Source organism: Pipistrellus kuhlii, unplaced genomic scaffold (genome assembly GCF_014108245.1).
Source record: "Pipistrellus kuhlii isolate mPipKuh1 unplaced genomic scaffold, mPipKuh1.p scaffold_m20_p_5, whole genome shotgun sequence".
Lineage (NCBI taxonomy): Eukaryota > Metazoa > Chordata > Mammalia > Chiroptera > Vespertilionidae > Pipistrellus > Pipistrellus kuhlii.
In genome coordinates this window covers 68,076,233-68,096,170 of record NW_023425551.1, presented here as the reverse complement: position 1 = coordinate 68,096,170, position 19,938 = coordinate 68,076,233, and the positions used below count along the sequence as shown (strand labels likewise).

The following is a 19,938-nucleotide window of genomic DNA, read 5'->3' as shown; positions in this document are numbered from 1 at the left end:
AGTATGCCCTAAATACCAGCATCAAAAATTGGCTGTACTATTGTCATTTTTATTATTGTTTGTTTTAGAGTTCAGATCAATTTGACTTAAATCATTGTAACTCAGTGCAACATGATCTGCAGGATAAATAATAATTCTTTATAAAGAGTTTATGGGAGTCTAGGCATGATACTGAACCCGAGAATACATCATTTGAATCCTAGCAGACATCTATCTTCTTAAGTACTACGCAGTTCCATGGTTTATGGGCAGAGAAACTGAGTTACAGAAAAGTTAAGGTTAACCAGTGGGGTGGAGACAAAGGTGGAAATATGTTCCCAGAAGTTATTTTTTCCCCATTTTTCTTTTGTTTCTTCCATGAGGACTAACCTTTGCATATTCTCATTCAATCTTCTTCTAAGAAGAGGTATTATTGAAAATTCATTTTATCTTTGTGGGGGAGTTTTTGAATGTTAAAGGAGAATTCTGTAACCCAAAATGCTATTGTTTTAAATATTAACAAATAGGCGTTTTTCTAAGAGTCACTTAAGTATTCCTGTGACACTTCTCTTGCACTGGTTGCTCACTTGTCTAGAAGGCGCTGTAGGAGGTGAAAAGTAAGTGACACACAAAAACAAGCATCTGTATTTTTCTGGATTACCTATACATACCACTTATGGTACAACTTTGTGAAGTTGCATGTTCTTGACATTTGTCTTGGCAAAATTGCTTTGGTGATGTTGCTGTTAACCATTATATTTGCATGTTCTCTAATTGTAATAATAACAACTACAACAATGTTATTGGCCACTAACATTCACTATGTATTTACTGTTACTATAATCTCCAGCTGTGTTTGCTAGAGTGAATTGGGAGGGCTGGGGAGAAGGGCAAAGTAGAAAAAATGGCTAATGTGTTGATTCTAAAAGAAGACATTTCTGCTCAATTTAAGTGACACCATCATTAAAACTATAGCTATTTAACACAACAATTGTTCTCGATGTAATAGGAACCACATGGATAGTGGGACTTGATTGGTTCTTACACCCAATTCTGCAGTAGAATGGGCTGAGAGGTGTATTTGAAATGGTTGGACCCCACCCCTTAATCAATTGAAATCATTCTTGGAGGCATCTATATTTTTTAAAAACACCCCCAGTGATTCTGATTTATAATGAGGTTTAAGGGTCATTGCTCTGTTTCCTGAAATCCTTTCCACCAAGTAGGATGGACTGACTTAATTCTCATGAAATTTGTAACTGATGTGAAAAGTGAAGGCCTTAAGAAAGACTTTTCTCTTCGTGTCTGTGAATATACTGGGCAGTACAAACTGAAGAGCCATAATAGGGTATATTCGCAATTCTTCTTATTGATCTTTATAGTAGCCAAAAGCACTGGAGTATCCTGTGTGGGAATCGTCGATCGATGCTAACAGAGAGGATGCAGGTTAAATATGTGAGATCCTAGGATGATCTCGAGGTCTTGCCATCTACTCTTTCAGCTGCCTTTCCTATCACAACAGTGCCTAACTTGTGTTCTACTCATTTGGTCTCTGCATACAGAGGAGTCACATCAATCTTTGCTGATGAAACTTAAGATTTTATTCTTCCCAGATACAACTCAATTTAATTAGATATATTTGAAGTGCCCAAAATATTAATGGTATAGAGAAATGTATCTTTTTTTGTTGTTGAATTCCAGGCACTTTGATGGAACTGAGGAAAAGAGAGTTAGGGACAAAGGAACCTTTCCATTCCTCAACTACCCACATATTACATTATGATCCTCAAATGCACACTACACACACACACACTCACACACACGTTTTAAGTTTCATCACTAAGTGCTATATTTTCTTTTTTTAATTTTTGCGAGCTTATTTGAGCCAAACTGTTGACAATTGTGGGGAAGCAGAATTTTTTTTGCAACTTTTTTTTCTTTATTAATTAAGGTATTACATATGTGCCCCTATCAACCTATTGCCTCCCATCACCCCTCCCCCACTCGTGCCATCACCCCCTTGGTGTCTGTGTCCATTGGCTAGGCTTATATGCATGTATACAAGTCGTTTGGTTGATCTCACCCCCTTACCTCCACCCTCCCCTACCTTCCCTCTGAGGTTTAAGTGCTATATTTTCTGATATTTTTATTCTATTCCATATATTTGTTTTCTTTACAAATGTTGATTGTAATCCCTCTAAATTTATTTAAAGACTGTTGAATCTTGGGTCATGACTCACCGTTTAAAAACAAAAAAAAGTAAATTTTAGAACATGAAAGGAGCTTTACATTTGAAGAACAAGGACATTCCACCTAAATTAAAATAGGGTTAATTTGGCTAGTGGTGAACATTGATGGCTCTTTTCCAGCCAGCAAGATGCCACGTGCTGTGTTAGGCTCAGAGTCCTTGGAATCCTCTGGGTGATGCCAACTGCATACAGAATAATGGTGACCCAACTCCCATTTATCAATCTCTGGGGATATTGAAATAGTTGGTGCTTCTCTTCAGTACTTTTGTGGCCTTTATTCTTTCTGTGCTAGTATGGGTCTGATTTTATTATCCCAGGTTTGTTTTTCTTGTGCAGTATTACCGTATTTTTCGGACCATAAGACGCACCAGTTTTTAGAGAAGGGAAATGAAGAAAAAAAGATTCTGAAACAAATTGTATCCTAAAATATTTTATGTGCATTAAAACCCAACATCACAGTCATAAACACATGTAATCAACCCTGTAAAGTAAACAGCAGCATTTAGAACCATTTTAGAGCCGGGCAAGCACACAGAGACCACACAGAGCCGGGCAAGTAAAAAAACTTTTTTTTTAAAAGTATATGTGTAGGCTATATTTGGACCATAAGACGCAGGGACTTTTTCCCCCACTTCTGGGGGGAAAAAAGTGCGTCTTATGGTCCGAAAAATACGGTAGGTGGTAAATTAAAACCTCACCATGTTTAAAGCTTTGAATTAATCATGTCTCTGGGTAATATTTTTCCTCATCAAGCAAACATTTTTGTAAAAGCCAGCAACATTTTAGATTTTTTTCTCCCCAAAATTTAAAAATCTAGATTTCTATTCACCAAAAAGGGTCCATCAGCTTTCTTATAAACTACTAAAGGCCCTGTGCACAGATTCATGCACTGGTGAAGTCCCTTGGCCTGGTCTTTGTCCTCTCGAAATCTGCAATCCTTGGGGAATGTCGAAGAGCCAGTTTCGGCCTGATCCCTGCAGGTCATCACTTGAATCCTCTGACACTACTTAGTCGCCCGAATTTAGGATGGCATTACATCTTGGTTTGTTCCTCTTTTCTGATTATCAACAGTGTCTCTTGTAGTTTCAGTAGAGTATCCATTTACAGTAGTCATTTATTCAGTCAGTTATAATTTTACCCTATAAACCCTTTTTTTCTAGTACAAACAAACCAACTAAAGGTAAGAGAAAGGAATGCTATCACTTGGTGCTATTTCCCTGTTTTCTTTAATACTAAGCCTATGCAATCGCATTGCCAGGAAACAAAGGAAAAGAACAACCAACTTGACAATGAATTATTTCCCATAGAAGAGGTAATAGCAAGTGGAGGTACATCATATTTGCTTGATATGTGATTAGTTAATGGCTTTTTATGTCAAGAAGAGGTATTGTTCACTGCTTGAGGCTTCTAGGATTCAAACACATTCTTTTGCTAGGAACTTTGATGGGCATGCTTACCATCAGTTGCTCTTCTCACGGGATTGAAAACAAAGCTGATAGTCTCATTGCCTTTATATAGGTACCACAATGGGTGTTGAATGGACTGTGGAGCTTAAGGCTAGTTTTCAGGGACTCATGGAAATTATAGGTATGAAAGGACTATCATCCCCAAATAACTCCTCCACTACCCATTCCAGAATCACATTCCCACATTGTCCTTCCTTTGGGATAAAGATTTCCAGCTTCCTTCTAAAACTATACATGATATAAAAAGGATAATAAATTGACTGTCATAATAACTCTAATTGGTGCTTGTTTAGTCAGATAATCCTCTGGAACACCTCAATCATGAGGGTCATTAGTGTCCCACTAGCACACAAACGGTCTAGCATTGGGCTCTGCATTTCACGGCTGTCAATGGAATTGGGCTCAATAAAGTAATGCTAGTAAAGCCTGTGTTACACATTCATTTCAAGGTCTCAGAAAATGCCCCCTACACCAGGCCAATAGGTATTGTTTCATTTATAAATTTCTTTTTTCTTATTTTAAATATATTTTTATTGCTTTTAGAGAGGAAGGGAGAGGAAGGGAGAGATAGAAACATCAACGATAAGAGAGAATCATTGAAAGGCTGCCTCTTGCATGGTCCCCACTGAGGATTGAGCTCGCAACCTGGGCATGTGCCCTGACCAGGAATCGAACCGTGACCTCCTGGTTCATTGATCAATGCTCAACCACCTACCCACACCAGCCGGGCTGTAAATTTCTTATTCTAAGTTATAGAATAGTTTCTATCTGAGAGATTCTGCTTTGATAAATGGTATTAGTAAGAACTAGCGTTTATCAGAATTTTCAATAATTGAGCACAATGAAACAGAGATTGTATCATACAATATTATGGTCAAACAGACACCTTCTTAGATTATCTTAAATCATTTACTTCCTAATATTACCCGGATCTATGATTTCATTCATTTTTAGGGGGAAGAGGTTGAGGCAGAGGAAACAGGCTACTACACATATGACTTTGTGTTTGACTATGTGCTCAGAGTATCCTTACATTGCTGCTTCTACTCATGGTGACTATGGCAGAAAAGGCAAATGTGTTGAAGCCCATTTGGCTCAGGCCTTTCCTTGCCCCTTTGGTGCAGCTTATTACATGTTGTTATAAACTGTAATGCTCACTAAAGGCATGTCTCTGCATTATTTTTCTTGTGATTTTGTTGTCTTTTTTCTATTACTGTCTTTCAAATTATATGCCTCAACTTTATGCTTTTCAAGCACTCCATTCTGCTTTTCTCCAATATTCATAATTATCAACTTTCCTATTTGTTCTAATAAAATTGCAATTATTATTATTGTTGTCTAACTCCTACTGAGCAACAGTGGATGTATTGGAATTGCTCATGTTTTAATTTATAAAAGATGTTTGAGTTTAGAATTAAATGTAAGAACAGGGCCAGAGTGTAAGTTTGCTTTGAATTCATATAATTTTAAATAGATAAGTTCTACAGTTCCCTCCTGGAAGAAAACAAATGTCTTCAGTTTTTCTATTCCTTTCCAATGACATATGTATATTTGCAAAGGTTTTTTACTATATACACTTTCTGGTTGTTGAGTTTTTTTCTCATCTTACCTTAGTGTTCTTTTTTTTTCTTTTCTTTTTTCCAGTGATTAGAAGTTGTCCATTCTTTAAAACACTCTTGGTATCCCATTGTTCAAGTGCATTGTAATTTATTTAACCAGTGCCCTATTGAATTTCATATAGGTGTTTTTAATCTTCAGCTATTACCAATAGTGCTGTACAGTGAATAACCTCACACTTAAATGTAAATAATTCTGCAAGTATGCAAACATATCTATTCAATAAAATTTTAGTATGTGTTACAGGGCTAAAAGATATTTACATTTGTAATTTCAGAAGCTATGGAAAATTGTTCTCTACAGTGGTTTTAAATTTAGAATCCCATCTGCAATGGTGGTAAGAAGTATTGATATGATAGTACTTCCCTCTACTATAATCTAAGCAGGGTACTGTCAATTTTTTAATCTTTGCTAATTTGATTGAATATATATATATATATATATATATATATATATATATATATATAGGCTACCTATACTATGAAGGAAGATGAGTTGAGTATCTTAGGAAAATTTTATGAGCTTTTCTATATGTTCATTTACTTTATCCTTATGGGGTAATTTTGTATATTTCCTCATTGATGCATAAATACTCATTGTATATCAGAAAAATTGGCAGTATATCTCTGATATGAGTTGTAAAGTTTCTCCACTCCTGGCTTTGGTTCATCTGTTTGCTGTTTGTTTGTTTGATTTGTTTATGTCTATGTGCTGCAGAATTTTTTGATGTTAATATAATCATATTTCTTATCTATCTCATTCCATGGCTTTTAGTTTTTATTATCGTGCTTTAAAAGGTCTTTTTTGATCCCATGTTATCTTCTAATTACTTTGTGGTTCTTTTTTTACTTTTCATACTAGTGAGAGGAAAAAAAATGGATTATCAACACCCAGTGTTGAGACAACTGGGTGGCCATATAGGGAAAAAGAAAAGAAAATTGGATCTATACTATACATCCAACAACAAAACAAAGTTTAAATAGATCAAAGATTTGGTATGTCTCAACATTGGGTGCTGATAATCCATTTTTCCTCACTTGTATGAAAAGCCAACTTCATCTTACATAAAATCTCCCTACAGGAATATACTTTTTCAATGGATTGATGGCTTTGTTTTCCTAGTATTGCTATCTCCACTTCTACCATCACATGTTCTTTTTTGTTTCTGGAGTTTATACTATGTCAGCCAAATAATAAGTCAGAACTTCTCATGCAAGAGCCCAGATATAGGTGTGGACAGTTTAATATTAGCTCTGTAATGACTGCCTTCCCATTGAATAAGCCACGGGTTCCTTGTATTTGGGGGGGACATAGAGTCAATTCCTACATAGTACTTGCCTTAGGGCAGTGGTTCTCAACACTGGCTTGCAATTACTGCAGGAGCTTTCAAAAAATGCAGATGCCCTTACTCCAGAGATTAACTGATATGGGGTAGAACCCCCATATCAGTAGACTTAATTGTGCTCTTTCCCAGTACATGTAAATAAGACTGAAATCATAAATATGTGACTGGGATTGAACACATATGAATTTTTCCTGTTAGTTAATAACATTGGGTAGTGCAATACTAAGTTAAACCTAAATTGTTTTTAAGGCAATACTTATAGTGATGGTTGGTGAGAATTATCTAGTGAATAACAATGTAGAAATGTTCTTTAGTACAAATTAGTTTTAGATATTGACATTTAGTTGTCTAAAGTACACTTTCCCCTAAAATACAATGATTTTAAAAGAAGGAATAAGCCTGAATGACCATATAAAAAGTTGAAAATCAGGTGTATTTCCTTTTTGTTAAAAATTCATTTAGACCTGCTTCTGGTAAAATACTGTGGGAACCAAGAATCTCAACAAAATGAGCCATCAGCTTTCCTTAGAAAGTATTTTCCCATTAACTTTCTATTTCCAGGAGGCATCAGTTATTTCCATTTAATTTTTTTCTTTCATTTTTCACTTTTTGTTTGTGAGTGGGAAATATGAGTGCCCTCAAACCAGGGAGCAAACCCTCTTCTCATGTTCTTCCGTATTCTGTAATTTTACTTGTGCCGGCTTTTTGAGAGAGTTACTAAGTATGTGCCATCAAATGGTGCTGTTTTTATTGAAACGTTGAATACTCCTTTGTAGTTTCCATTTTTTTTAGAAGTGGTGGTATAGCCACATAGAGCCTAAAGCCTTGCACTTAGAATACTACTGTCTAAGCATTAACACCAGTCCCCAAGCCATCCTTCTAAGATGTATCCTGCTTCTCAAATGTTCTTGGAATGACATGAAATGCAATGGGTGTACTAGCAAAAGTTAGTGTAACTGTGTTCAGTTGTGCAAGTAAAGAGGGAATTGGGGACTGGTAGTCAAGTGGCACAGTGCACTGAAATAAAGGAAAAGCTTAAATCTGTTCTGGGGGAAAAATAGAAGAAGAACCAGGGCATCCCACCTTGTCTCACACAGAAATAAGGTAGGGGCAGCTGTACTTATGAATGTGTATGGGGGTAAACAGGAAAATGTTTTGGGCCCTTTATGGACCATACTTTTCACCATGAGTTACTGTACTTGCTTGTTGTCCATGTGGGTGTGTCTTGTTTTGTTTTCTTTTTAATTGATTTCAGAGAGAGAAAGGGAAAGGGAGAGAGTGATAGAAACATCATCAATGATGAGAGAGAATCATCTATCAGCTGCCTCCTGCACGACCCCTACTGGGGATTGAGCCCACAATCCAGGCATGCGCCCTGATGGTGACCTCCTGGTTCATAGGTTGAGGCTCATCCACTGAGCCATGCCAGCCAAGTCCCTGTGGGCGTTTTAATCCACCACAGAAACAGAGATGCTTGTAGATCTTTATTTTCACAAACCAGTCAAATAACCTAGCAATTTATTCATAGGCTTTTGTGATCCTGACATTTCTATGTTTTTAAACCTGTTGACTCTAACATATCTGCTGTACAGCCTTTAACTATAGATTTCCATCCTTACTGAATATCATGTGTATTTTGATTCACAGATCCACTTCCTCATTCATTCTTGGGTCCTCAACATACAAAGCTTTAGTGGCAGGATGTACACATTTTAACTACATAGCAGAGTGTCTTCACTTGCCACCTCTTTTGATGTAGCATCACTGTACATCCAGTAACAATGTTACATCACAAGCAGGAGGAAGCAGTAAACAGAACTAAGGAAGGAAGGATCTGGCTGTCAGGGTAAATGTAAATAGCAGCTGTTCCAGTCAAACTGTTTTTAAAGCGACCACACGGTGAGAGCTTTGCATAAAATGGGCCAGAACTGCAAAAGTGACTATACTATATGCCATTATAACATCCTTTTAAGAAAATATCTTTGTGCCATTTTTTTTTGTGCCAAATATGAACACATTTCCTCCCTTAATTGGTTGGGGTGATAAACTGCTGGTATTAAGCATTTTAAAAATATGGCTTATACATTTCAGTGTTATTAAAAATTGTGATCCTTCAATAACTAGCACTACCCAGACTAATTGGTATAGAGACCCTTCCCATTTATTTTTTTATTTTTATTTTTTTAATATATATTTTACTGATTTTTTACAGAGAGGAAGGGAGAGGGATAGAGACTTAGACCCATAGATGAGAGAGAAACATCAATCAGCTGCCTCCTGCACACTCCCTACTGGGGATGTGCCCACAACCAAGGTACATCCCCTTGACCGGAATCGAACCTGGGACGCTTGAGTCCACAGGCTGACGCTCTATCCACTGAACAAAACCGGTTAGGGCAGAGACCCTTCCCATTTAGTTATGTCACCTTTCTATTTAAAATGAAGGAAAGAGAATGATGTTTTCTAGCACCTGAATATAAAAAAATCTTACCTAAGATTTATATGTTGCAGCTGCATTGAAACAGAATTCAGGGATCAAAATGGGATAGTTCACCAAACATTGTCTGGTCTAACATGTTTATCTCATGGTAATATTTATACTATGTATTGAACTAGACTATTCCAAGACCTAGAACAGGACTTCTCATATTGCAGAAATAATATTTTTTTAAAAGTTGTTAAACACTCATTGAATGGGTAAAAAAAAAAAAAAAAAAAGAATGACAACATTAGTGTCTATTGGTAACATAAATAAAAATTAAACACACTTGCATACATATGAGCCTAATTTTAATGCTTGTTTAATATTTGTACACATTGAAACTTCATAACAGGATATTAACTAATCTGCATATAAATGTACTTTTCTGTCAAATAAACAGAACAGAACCCCCACCAGTTTCTCTTTATTCAGTAGGTATAAATCATAGAAATAAACCAATGCTCAATAGTTTTTAACCTTGTTCCTCATTAATATACATCAGGGAAAACTTTTGAGATAAAAGCTTTTAAGAAAAGACTATAAACAAATATTGAACAGGTTTAATTACATAATGCTGAAGTCTTTAGGGGGATGTATACAGAGTTTTATAATTTACTCTGAAATGCATCAAAAATAATATGTATTGATGAATGAGTAGAGGTAAAGAAAGGTGAGTGGATATTGATAAAGCAAGTAAAATATTAAGGGTGGACATATGACAATTCATTGTCAAACTCTTTCAACTTTGCAATATGTTTGAAATTTTTTATAATTAAAATGTTTGAAAAAAAATTCTTATGAATTTATTTACCTTTTTCCCCTGTAGCTTTTTTAGTTGTAATAAAGGCAAGGTGTCCAAAAATAATTTAAGATAAAATTACTCTTAGAATTATATTTTCTCAGTTCTATATTATCCTAAAATATTTTCCTGTTTTTTATTATTGGTGATTTTCATTGTCCTTAATTATAAATGAGTTTCCCAACCTAAAAAATTATTATTTCTCATTTCCAGAGAAAATGAATATATTTACTGAGCAAAATATATGAAAGTTTCATTAATATTAACTAGCCTGTTAAGTATATTTACTTTGTATAATTATACACTATTCCTACTCTATAATAATATTAATCATTTTTACTTCTTTCTGGTATTAAATTATCCACTACTATGTTATTCTGTGAGTATAAAGCAGGATTAAATCTATTACATCTTAGACGGTTACTTTGGCTAATCACCATGCAAACATCATATGATTTGAACATCAAGCCTGACTTTAAAATTTTTCATGGCAACATTTGATTGACCTGGTGGCTGTTAGATCACCTCCACCTCCTTTGAACTTATGTGAAACACTTTATCTCCAACACTCATTTGATATTTGTAAGACAATAGCTTGTATTATATATAATGTCAACTATGTCAACAAACATGTACATATTATAGATATTACTTCTATAGGTGCAATATAAATTATAAAGTGCTAATAAGGTGTTTTTGTGTTTGTTGTTATTGCTGCAACTAGTATTTGGTATGATTGTCATCTTCCTATAAATAGGGATAATCTTGGATGTCCCCATTACTCTTATCTACTACTGTACCTTGAACAAAGTAGGTAGTGAAAGCTTGACTTTTAAATGTTTTTAATGGTTGAGTGAGAGTTGGCTTGATTGAGCTTTTAAAATACTGCTGTTTTCCAGACCAAAGTCCATCAACAAATCTTTACCAATAAACAATTTTTTGCCCCATTTCTTACAAATGTACTTGGGTTTAAGATTTTATGGAAGAACCAAAGTTATTTATATTTTATTATACTGATGAAGCTTCAAATATTTTGTAATGTACTTAAGAAGCATTGTACCTAGTACTGTAAGTACTGAAGCTAACCATAAAGCCTGATAATGCTACTATAATATTGTAATGATGCAGTATACTCTCATTAGCAACATACTGATATAAAACCAATAGCATTCATTTATCTCACTTTCCAAAGTGTTCCAGCTTCTTTGAAAAAATCATTTAGACCCTTTGCCAATATTTTGATAGGTCCCCTGGAAAAGATAGCTGAGTATTTGGGATATACTGAGAATGGGCTGTAGGTTGAGCAGCAACAAGAATGACATACCCACGAAGCTTGTTCCCAAGGGCATTAACTAATGCCCCTGAATCTCAGATGTCAGTCTGGCTGAATGGCCAAACCTCAAGAGAAGTCAAAACTCCTAGACTGGGGTTCTGGGTTTTCCCCTTGATTTTCCACATACCCCTACCTGGTAAGCAGCTTTTGTTCCTCAGTTTCTCTTCATCATACCCATCCTACACAAAGGTCCTTTCCCTTGGATTGTTTAGAATAAATAGGAAAAAATGATCCATCCTACCACAGCCAGGAATGAGGCTTGAGGAAACTATAAGGCATTTCTCTTCCTAAGTTTGGTCAATCCTGAGAAATTGACTTTTCTTGTCTGCCAACAGGGGAGGCTTTACACTTGGCTCGGGATTTTGGCTACACTTGTGAGACAGAGTTTCCAGCCAAAGCTGTAGGAGAGCATCTTGCCAGACAACATATGGAACAGAAAGAACAGACAGCAAGAAAAAAGATGATCCTAGCGACCAAGTAAGCCAATTTAGCCTCTGTTGTCGCTTTATCCTCGGTGTTTCATTTTCTATGAAGTGGGGAGGCTCTCAGAAAGAGAAAACACCTTCACATTTTCGGGTGGCTTCGTTGTGCATATTCTAAAGCAGAGAAATCCTTCTCCCTGTCTTCCTTCCACAGGAATGGTTTTATAACGGTTCACCACTACCACCTCAGCCACCATTAACATTCCAAACACAAGTCCATTTTCTTGGGGGAGTCCGTCACTCTGTTGAGTGTCTGGGAGTCAGTGTATTAAAACTGATGCTGAGGTTTTGTTTTCACAGGAATAAATGTTAAGAGGACTTGAGAGAAGAGAAGTACTTGACTATTTGTCAAAGTTAGGCTAAGACATCTGCTGTAGAGTAGTAGATTCAACCAGGAAGTTGTATTTTCTTTCCACCTGGGATCTAAATCATGTATATTATTTTAGGTGACATTTTGACCTTTGACTTCATAAAATATTGTGAAAACATGCACTTTTCTTTGATTCTTCTTCCCATAGCTGAACATTTGCGGACCACTAAAAATCAAGCAAAAATTTAATTCTCTAGTTTCAATGACCTTATTTTACAGGAAGTACACAGACCATAAACATCTAGAAATTAGAACAGAGCGTATATAATTTTTTTTGGTTATTTATATCCATCTGTATTCTTATTAGATAATGTGAAACGAGAATTAAGAATCTGATACAATCCAGTTGATATGTCTCTGTGGTTGAGCATCAACCTAAGAAGCAGGAAGTCACGATTCGACTCCCAGTCAGGGCACCTGACATGCAAGAGGCAGGCAGCTGATCAATGATTCTTTCTCATCATTCATGTTTCTATCTCTCTCTCCCTCTCCCTTCCTCTCTGAAATCAATAAAATATTTTTAAAAGAAGAAGAATCAGAGACAATGCAGTTATACAAATATATACAGTACTAATAGTCATCAAATTAAGTAGATAAAGAATGTGTAGGAATAGCACTTTTTTTGCAACTTACCAATAGATCCAACATGTGTTATGAGTAGTTTCAACTTCACTGATAGTAAAGCATTGGCTGTTTACAATTAAAATACTCAGAGTTGAAATTAAGCAGCCTAAATAGACATTCTCACAAATCCATTCATTCCCAAGAGTTTGACAATTGTGTCAAAAATATGTACAAAATTCAAAATTCTTTGTATGAGAGATCCAATTGCTGACCTGCATTGGCTTACATATTTTTTTTATCTCTATGAATAATAGATTCACTTGTATTTTATTATATTACTAAATATATAATTGTATGAAGGCCCACTGATTAAGTGTCATTAGCCTCCTGATTCCTCTTTATTTCTAGTGCCTAGTTGATTAACCAAAATACTTTGGTATAATTAGATAGTTATTTATGAGGAGAGATAGAAACAATTAGAAAATTTTTGAAATCTAAAAAGTAAAATACAAAACATGTATTTGATTTATGGAAACACATTTCAACATCTTCCTTAAATTTAGAACTAAATATGATTAACATTTGAGCTACATAAAAGTAAAGCAAAATAGTTAACAAGTTTTAACTGAGTATTACCATATCATTAATCATCAACAGGGGAAATATAGAACTTTCAATTCAGTCATCAGCTAAAAATTGTGTCCTTAAGAACAATGATGTAAGTGACAAAGTTAGAATTTATGATTCACCGAAGATCATCTTTTGTTACATAATTCATAATGTGACATTTTGTTTGAAGAAATAAGAATATTTCTTATTGTAACTTCATAAATAAAATTTTAAATAAGAATGAAAGTAGGCATAAAAATAATTTTGTGCCATAAGGAGATGATGATGATAATTGCCTACAGAATATCTATAAAATTGTCATCTTTTTTTAAGTCTAGAAGCTGTCCTAAGTCAGTGAATTAAGCAGCAGATTCAAATATCTACTACTGAGAATTCTGAAACTTCTCCTGATATAGCTTAATGTAATAAATTAGTTTGCTCAATTATTCAAATAATTCTCTTATTATAACACAAGAACTAAAGCAATGTTTCAAACTTCATTTTAATTTTTAATATGTTTAAATCTAATAGAAAAATTTAAAAAACATATCTTTAAACAACTCCAATATGTTTTTATAATAATGGATCATATTGATGGCCTGCCAGATAGCAATTCATTTTGCTAATCTGAAAAATGATAGCATCAGTCTGTATTTGAAACTTTAGTTAGAAATTTGCTTAAAACAGAGGTAATATAGCCAACTATTAAGTAACACAAAGCACAACAGATAATGATGCCCACAGATATCATCACTTGATGCCATTAAACACTTACCTTGAGTTGCTATTTATTAAAAATAGTTTACATACCTGAAAGTCAGTCAACTGAGTCTAACTCAGAACAGAAAAAGTGAAAAGTTCAGATAAAATATTCTTTTTATTTTTTTTATTTTTTTTATTTTTTTGATTTTGTACAGAGAGGAAGGGAGAGAGATCAGAGTTAGAAATATCGATGAGAGAGAGTCATCGATCAGCTGCCTCCTGCACACCCCCTACTGGGGATATGCCCGCAACCAAGGTACATGCCCCTGACCGGAATCTAACCCGGGACCCTTCAGTCCCCAAGCCAACGCTCTATCCATTGAGCCAAACCGGTCCAGGCGGAAAAATATTCTTGGGTGAGGATTAACAACAACAACAAAAATATATTTTGTCATTTTCTAGTAGTTATTTGTTAATGGCACAAATGCTTTGGGCAGGAATTAGTGGCTGGGACCATGGAATAACTATCACCTGGAATACATTGGCTCTTTCATAATTGTCTTTGGCTACATGGATAATTATTGTCAGGGCTACATGGTTACATTTTATGACTGCTTACTGTTAATCCAGACAAGTAAATCTATTCACAATCATTATCCCTTGGCTGTGGAGTGGCTTCACGTGAGAAAACATATTCTTTTGAGCAACTTCTGGGGAGTCCTTTCCTTCACTCTTTAGCTACTGTGTTGATCAAGTGTTTTGTTGCCATTGTTTTAAAAAATGTTTCACTTCTTTAGAATATGTCGTTTGGAATATGTATCACAAAGCCTTTACTTTTATACAACATATTATACATGGTAATGTGGCAATTAAAACTGACACCAATGATCAGAAATCGTAATCATTTAAAGTAAGAAAAAACAGCAAGCAAATGCCCTTACATGGAGCATGACAATCATTTTTGTGAGGCTAGTCGATGACATAGTGTATAAGTAACCACATCAAATATTAAACTATGAATTTAGTCTACAATAGTCTGAATTGTAATGAAATATTGGGAAAGGGGGGATTTTCCAAAGTCATGATTTTACTTGCATCATGGCTCTGGAATAAGCCTATAACTTGATTTAAACTTCTTTACAGATATGATATCATCTCAACATCGTATTTTAATTTAAAAAGTAATGATTGCTCATAATCCTCTCACATAGATTTTTCCCTTGTCCTGCGGTTAACCCATAAATATTCACCATAACATTAACTTTGGTTTTATCAATGCCCCTGGACTGTTGCTCACTGGGAAAGTTTATGATCATACTATGTTGAGAGCAACACTGCCACTGTAAACCTCATCTGCATGTTGCGGATGGAACTTCACAGGTTGCTTTATGAAATTGTGTCTAGTCCTTTAGTAAAAGAGAAAATGAACCTTTCATAAAATACCATGGGATGAAGTTAAAGTCCCTATTTCAAGAGTTCAACTTTAACTTTGAACCTTTTATTTTAGACAAATTTGTAAAGAATTCCAAGACCTCCTGAGCCAAGATAGATCACCCCTGGGATCTTCCCGACCCACTCCAATTCTAGACCTGGACATCCAGAGGCACTTAACACATTTCAGGTAAGACGGGATTTCTAATTGGCTCCGACTCTCTTTCTAAATTTCAAACTGTCTTTGCTAATTGTTCAAACTGGACTAGACATTTTGTGTTCTTATCACAATTTCATTTAGAGATCTCACATATATGCATATGGTGACTAACTGAAGTTTTTGAAATTCCAAGCATCTAAGATAAAATTGTAACATTAACTAATGCATTTTAGATAAGAAGATTTAATATCATTGGTGATTATTGTATCAAGAATTTATGGCTTTAAAAGTACCCACTATTGTTTTAAATAATCACACTTTGGATTAGGAGCCTGAAGTCCATTAAACAGTTCTTTGCCTTAATTAGGTAAATTGTTGAATGAACAGATGATATGACAAATGAATGGGATATTATAGACTGATTTTCCAAGAGTATAATTTCTGATAACTAGAAATGTAAATGGTTCTTAAGTTAGTCCACACTAACATATTTAAAGGACCTAGAATGTATTATTAAAAGCATATTTTGAATTTCATATTTGAGAGGTTTTTGGAGAAGAATAGAATATTTTTCCTGGTTAACTCATGCCCTGGATGCAATGTGGAAAAGAATATATAACTATTTAGACACTTTCCAATTTATAATTTTAGGATTCTGTGCCTACATGAGAGTTCTCATCCATAGAAATACATTTATTCTCTTTTAACTAGTATCATTTAGCTTAAATACAATGCTAAGGAAAGAGTAATATACATTAAATTTTTAATACCTCTCAATGATTATAATGATATTCAGGAGAATACCCCATTATAATAAAAAAAAATGGGTACTTAAATAAGTTAGAATTTTATCTGCAGCATCAGAAACATAGAATATTGTTTTGTAATATCACAAGACTCCCCAAGATATAATAGACACATCTCTGAAGACTAAATTTAGGATTTATATTCCAAAAATACAGAAAATATAAGTCATAGTTCACAGGACTTTTCTACTATGACTCAACTGGATTAGTGAAGGTGAGTATTCTAAAACTGGAAGGAAATTCAATGCTTAGATATGTAGGACAAAATACTTTGGAGTCAATAGAACCATCTTCAAATTTAGACCCTTACACATTGGAGCTGGGTTGTTTGGGGTAACTTTTACACTCTTTCTAAGCCTCTCTTTCTCTGGCTGTAAGTGAAATAAAAACCCCTCCATTGTATCATGGTAGTGGGCTAAAATAAGAAAAATGAATATAAAGTAAGCTTTCCTATAAATGATGTATTATTTACCAGTGACCCAAATTTAAAAGGTACAGATAGCTTCCCTATTTTATCTGTACAGATATTTTCCATATTTTTATTTGGGTACATACTAAAAACATCTATATTTTTTACAGAAGTTTCATCCAAAACTTAACACTTTTCATGCTAGTTTAATTATGAATTTAAGGATGTTTAAGGTACAAATTTACTCTAAGGAGGAACTTACTGTTCAAATAGAGAACTGGATCTCTATGTCATGTCTACTAGGTTATTTCCAGTATAGATGCTGCAGCCTTCATCAGACAGTGAGCTCAAAATAAAATACAGCATCCATATGTAAATCTAATATCAGCTACAGTGTGAAATAAATAGCCAAGTCATTTGGTTTGCTAATGTGTTGATACTTTAGTCATTTAACAACTTAATGCCACAGAACTCTTTAGAGAAAACTTTTGCTTCTAACTTAAGCTAAATGTTACCCAAATGGGTTTTAAATAATCTTATTTACACCCCCATGCAGAATATGATAACAAGCTAGTCTGGTATCTCCCAGAGAAGAGCAAAAGATATGGTAAATTGCTTCCCCAATTCTCAGTTTAAAAAAAAAAAAAGAGAAAGAGAGATTAAATTCGAGGTGTAAAACTCAAGATCATCTGTAGCTGCGGATTCTCAATCACAGCCATAACCATACCTTAAAATGTTTAACACTAAATAATGTATCTATTTATAAAAGTGTGATCTATAAAATTTTGGTGTTACTTATATGTTGAGTATTTTGTTATCAGAAAGTTATAAATTCCACTTATTATACTCCTTTTAATGTTTGCTGAATATTTAATTTATTTTTCTATAATTATACTCCAGAGTAATTATGTAGATGAAATCTTTTGATTTTATAATGGGAAACAGAATGTTGTTAGAAGTCTCTTAACCAAAATTCACTTTATAGCAAATTTCCTAAATTATATCTTTTTAAAATTGAGGTGAAAAACACATGACATAAAATTTACCATCTTCACCATTTCTAAGTGAGCAGTTAAGTAGTGTTAAATATATTCACATTGTTCTGCAACCAATCTTCAGGACTTTCATTACACAAATGAAACCATGACTATTAAATACCAATTTCCCATTTCTTGCTTCCCCCAGCCCCTGGCAATGACCATTTTACTTTCTGTCCCTATGAATTTGGCTACTTTAGATGCCTCAGACAAATAGAATCATGCAGTATTTGTTTTTCTTTCACTGGCTTATTTCACCTAGTATAATGTCCTCAAGGTTTGTCTATGTTGTAACATGTGTTAAATTTAACTCCAAGACTGAATAACATTCCATTGTGTGTATATGTGATATTACACTTCTTGCTTGAACTAAATGTTACCCAAATGAGCTTTCAATATTCTTATTTACACCTCCATGCATCCAGCAATGGGCACTTGGGTTGCTTCCACCTCTTGGCTATTGTGAATACTGCTGCTGTGAACCTGGGTGTGCAAACCTTTCTACAAGATTCTGCTTTCAATGCTTTTGTATCTATAACCAGAAGTAGAATCACTATGTCATATTATAACTCTCTTTGAGAACTACCTTACTGTTTTCCATAGTGGCTGCACTGTTTTATATTCCCACCAACAGGGCCCAGGATTTTATTTCATTTCTCCACATCCTGTCCATCACTTGCTATTTACTTTTTTACTTTATTTTTGGTAGTATTTATCTTAATAAGTGGAAGGGGATATTTTATTATGGTTTAGATTTGCATTCCCCTTATGATGAGTGATATTAATCATTTTGTCATATGCTTGTTGGCCGTTCTGTGTCTTCTTTGGAGAAATGTCTATTCATGTCCTTTGCCTGCTTTTTAATCTGCCAATTTGTTTTTTGGTGGTTGATTTTTATTAGTTCTTTATATATTCTGAATATTAACCCCATATTAGATATATGATTTATAAGTATTTCCTATTGGGTAGGTTGCCTTTTTATTCTGTTTATTGTGTCCTTTTTATATAGATATACAGATGTTTTTGATGTAGCTAATTTTGCCCATTTTTATTTTTATTGCCTCTTTTTTCTGTGTCACATCCAGGAAATCATTGCTAAATCCAATGTCACAAAGCTTTTGGCCTACTGTGTTTTCCTGTAAGGGTGTTATAGTTTTAGGTCTTGTGTTTTGGTCTTTGCTCCATTTTGAGTTAATTTTTACATATGGTATAAGATAAGTGTCTGACTTCATTCTTTTCTATTTCTTAAATTACACTAGGTCTCACTTAACGTCCTCTATAGGTTCTGCAACTTTAAGCAAAATGATGGATAATGAAATCAATTTTACTCTAGGCTAATTGATACAAACAAGAGTTAAGTTCCTATGGCTTCTCATCAACATGATATTGAAACTATGTTATTGCAGGACCTGCTGTATATCCTTTTAAACAAAAGTCTTAAACATGATTTAAACATCTCCAGTTTGAATTCTCCTAATGTAGACTGGATTTAAGTGGGTGTTTTTGTTTTTACTGTGCATTTATTAAAAGTAGCCTGGATAGATGATCTTAATAGGACTGTAAAAGTCTGCGTGTTGCCTGATCTTGAAAGAGACTCCACACATTACAACCTGGCTTTACAGTGGACTCTCTCTTGGAGTTTTTTTAAAACGCTTAAGAACTGGACTACCCCTTTAAATATCTGATTCAACAAGTCTAGGATTGCACTCAGGCATCTGTTATGTGCAGGTCTAAAGTTGATTCTGAGCCGGGACCGGTTTGGCTCAATGGATAGAGCGTCAGCTTGGGGACTGAAAGGTCCCGGGTTCGATTCCGGTCAAGGGCATGTACCTTGGTTGCGGGCATATCCCCAGTAGGGGGTGTGCAAGAGGCAGCTGATCAATGACTCTCTCTCATCGATGTTTCTAACTCTCTATCTCTCTCCCTTCCTCTCTGTACAAAATCAATAAAATATATTAAAAAAATAAATAAAATAAAGTTGATTCTGATAGTTAGGCAGCATTAAGAACCATGGTCCGAAGATATTTCTAGACTATTAGAAAAACAATTCTTATTCATGTTTAAAGTGATGCTGAGAGTTATGTAAAGTTCTATCCTG

At 34.6% G+C, this 19,938-nt stretch overlaps 1 protein-coding gene across 1 annotated transcript in view; it reads left to right on the top strand.

The window, feature by feature from the left end:
• TFAP2D (transcription factor AP-2 delta) overlaps window positions 1-19,938 on the top strand; it is a 50,185-nt gene that overhangs the window by 15,238 nt on the left and 15,009 nt on the right. Inside the window, exons 5-6 of the mRNA XM_036414912.2 lie at window positions 11,606-11,747; window positions 15,505-15,618. Coding sequence (XP_036270805.2) covers window positions 11,606-11,747; window positions 15,505-15,618 — 256 coding nt within the window. The remainder of the gene's footprint in view (window positions 1-11,605; window positions 11,748-15,504; window positions 15,619-19,938) is intronic.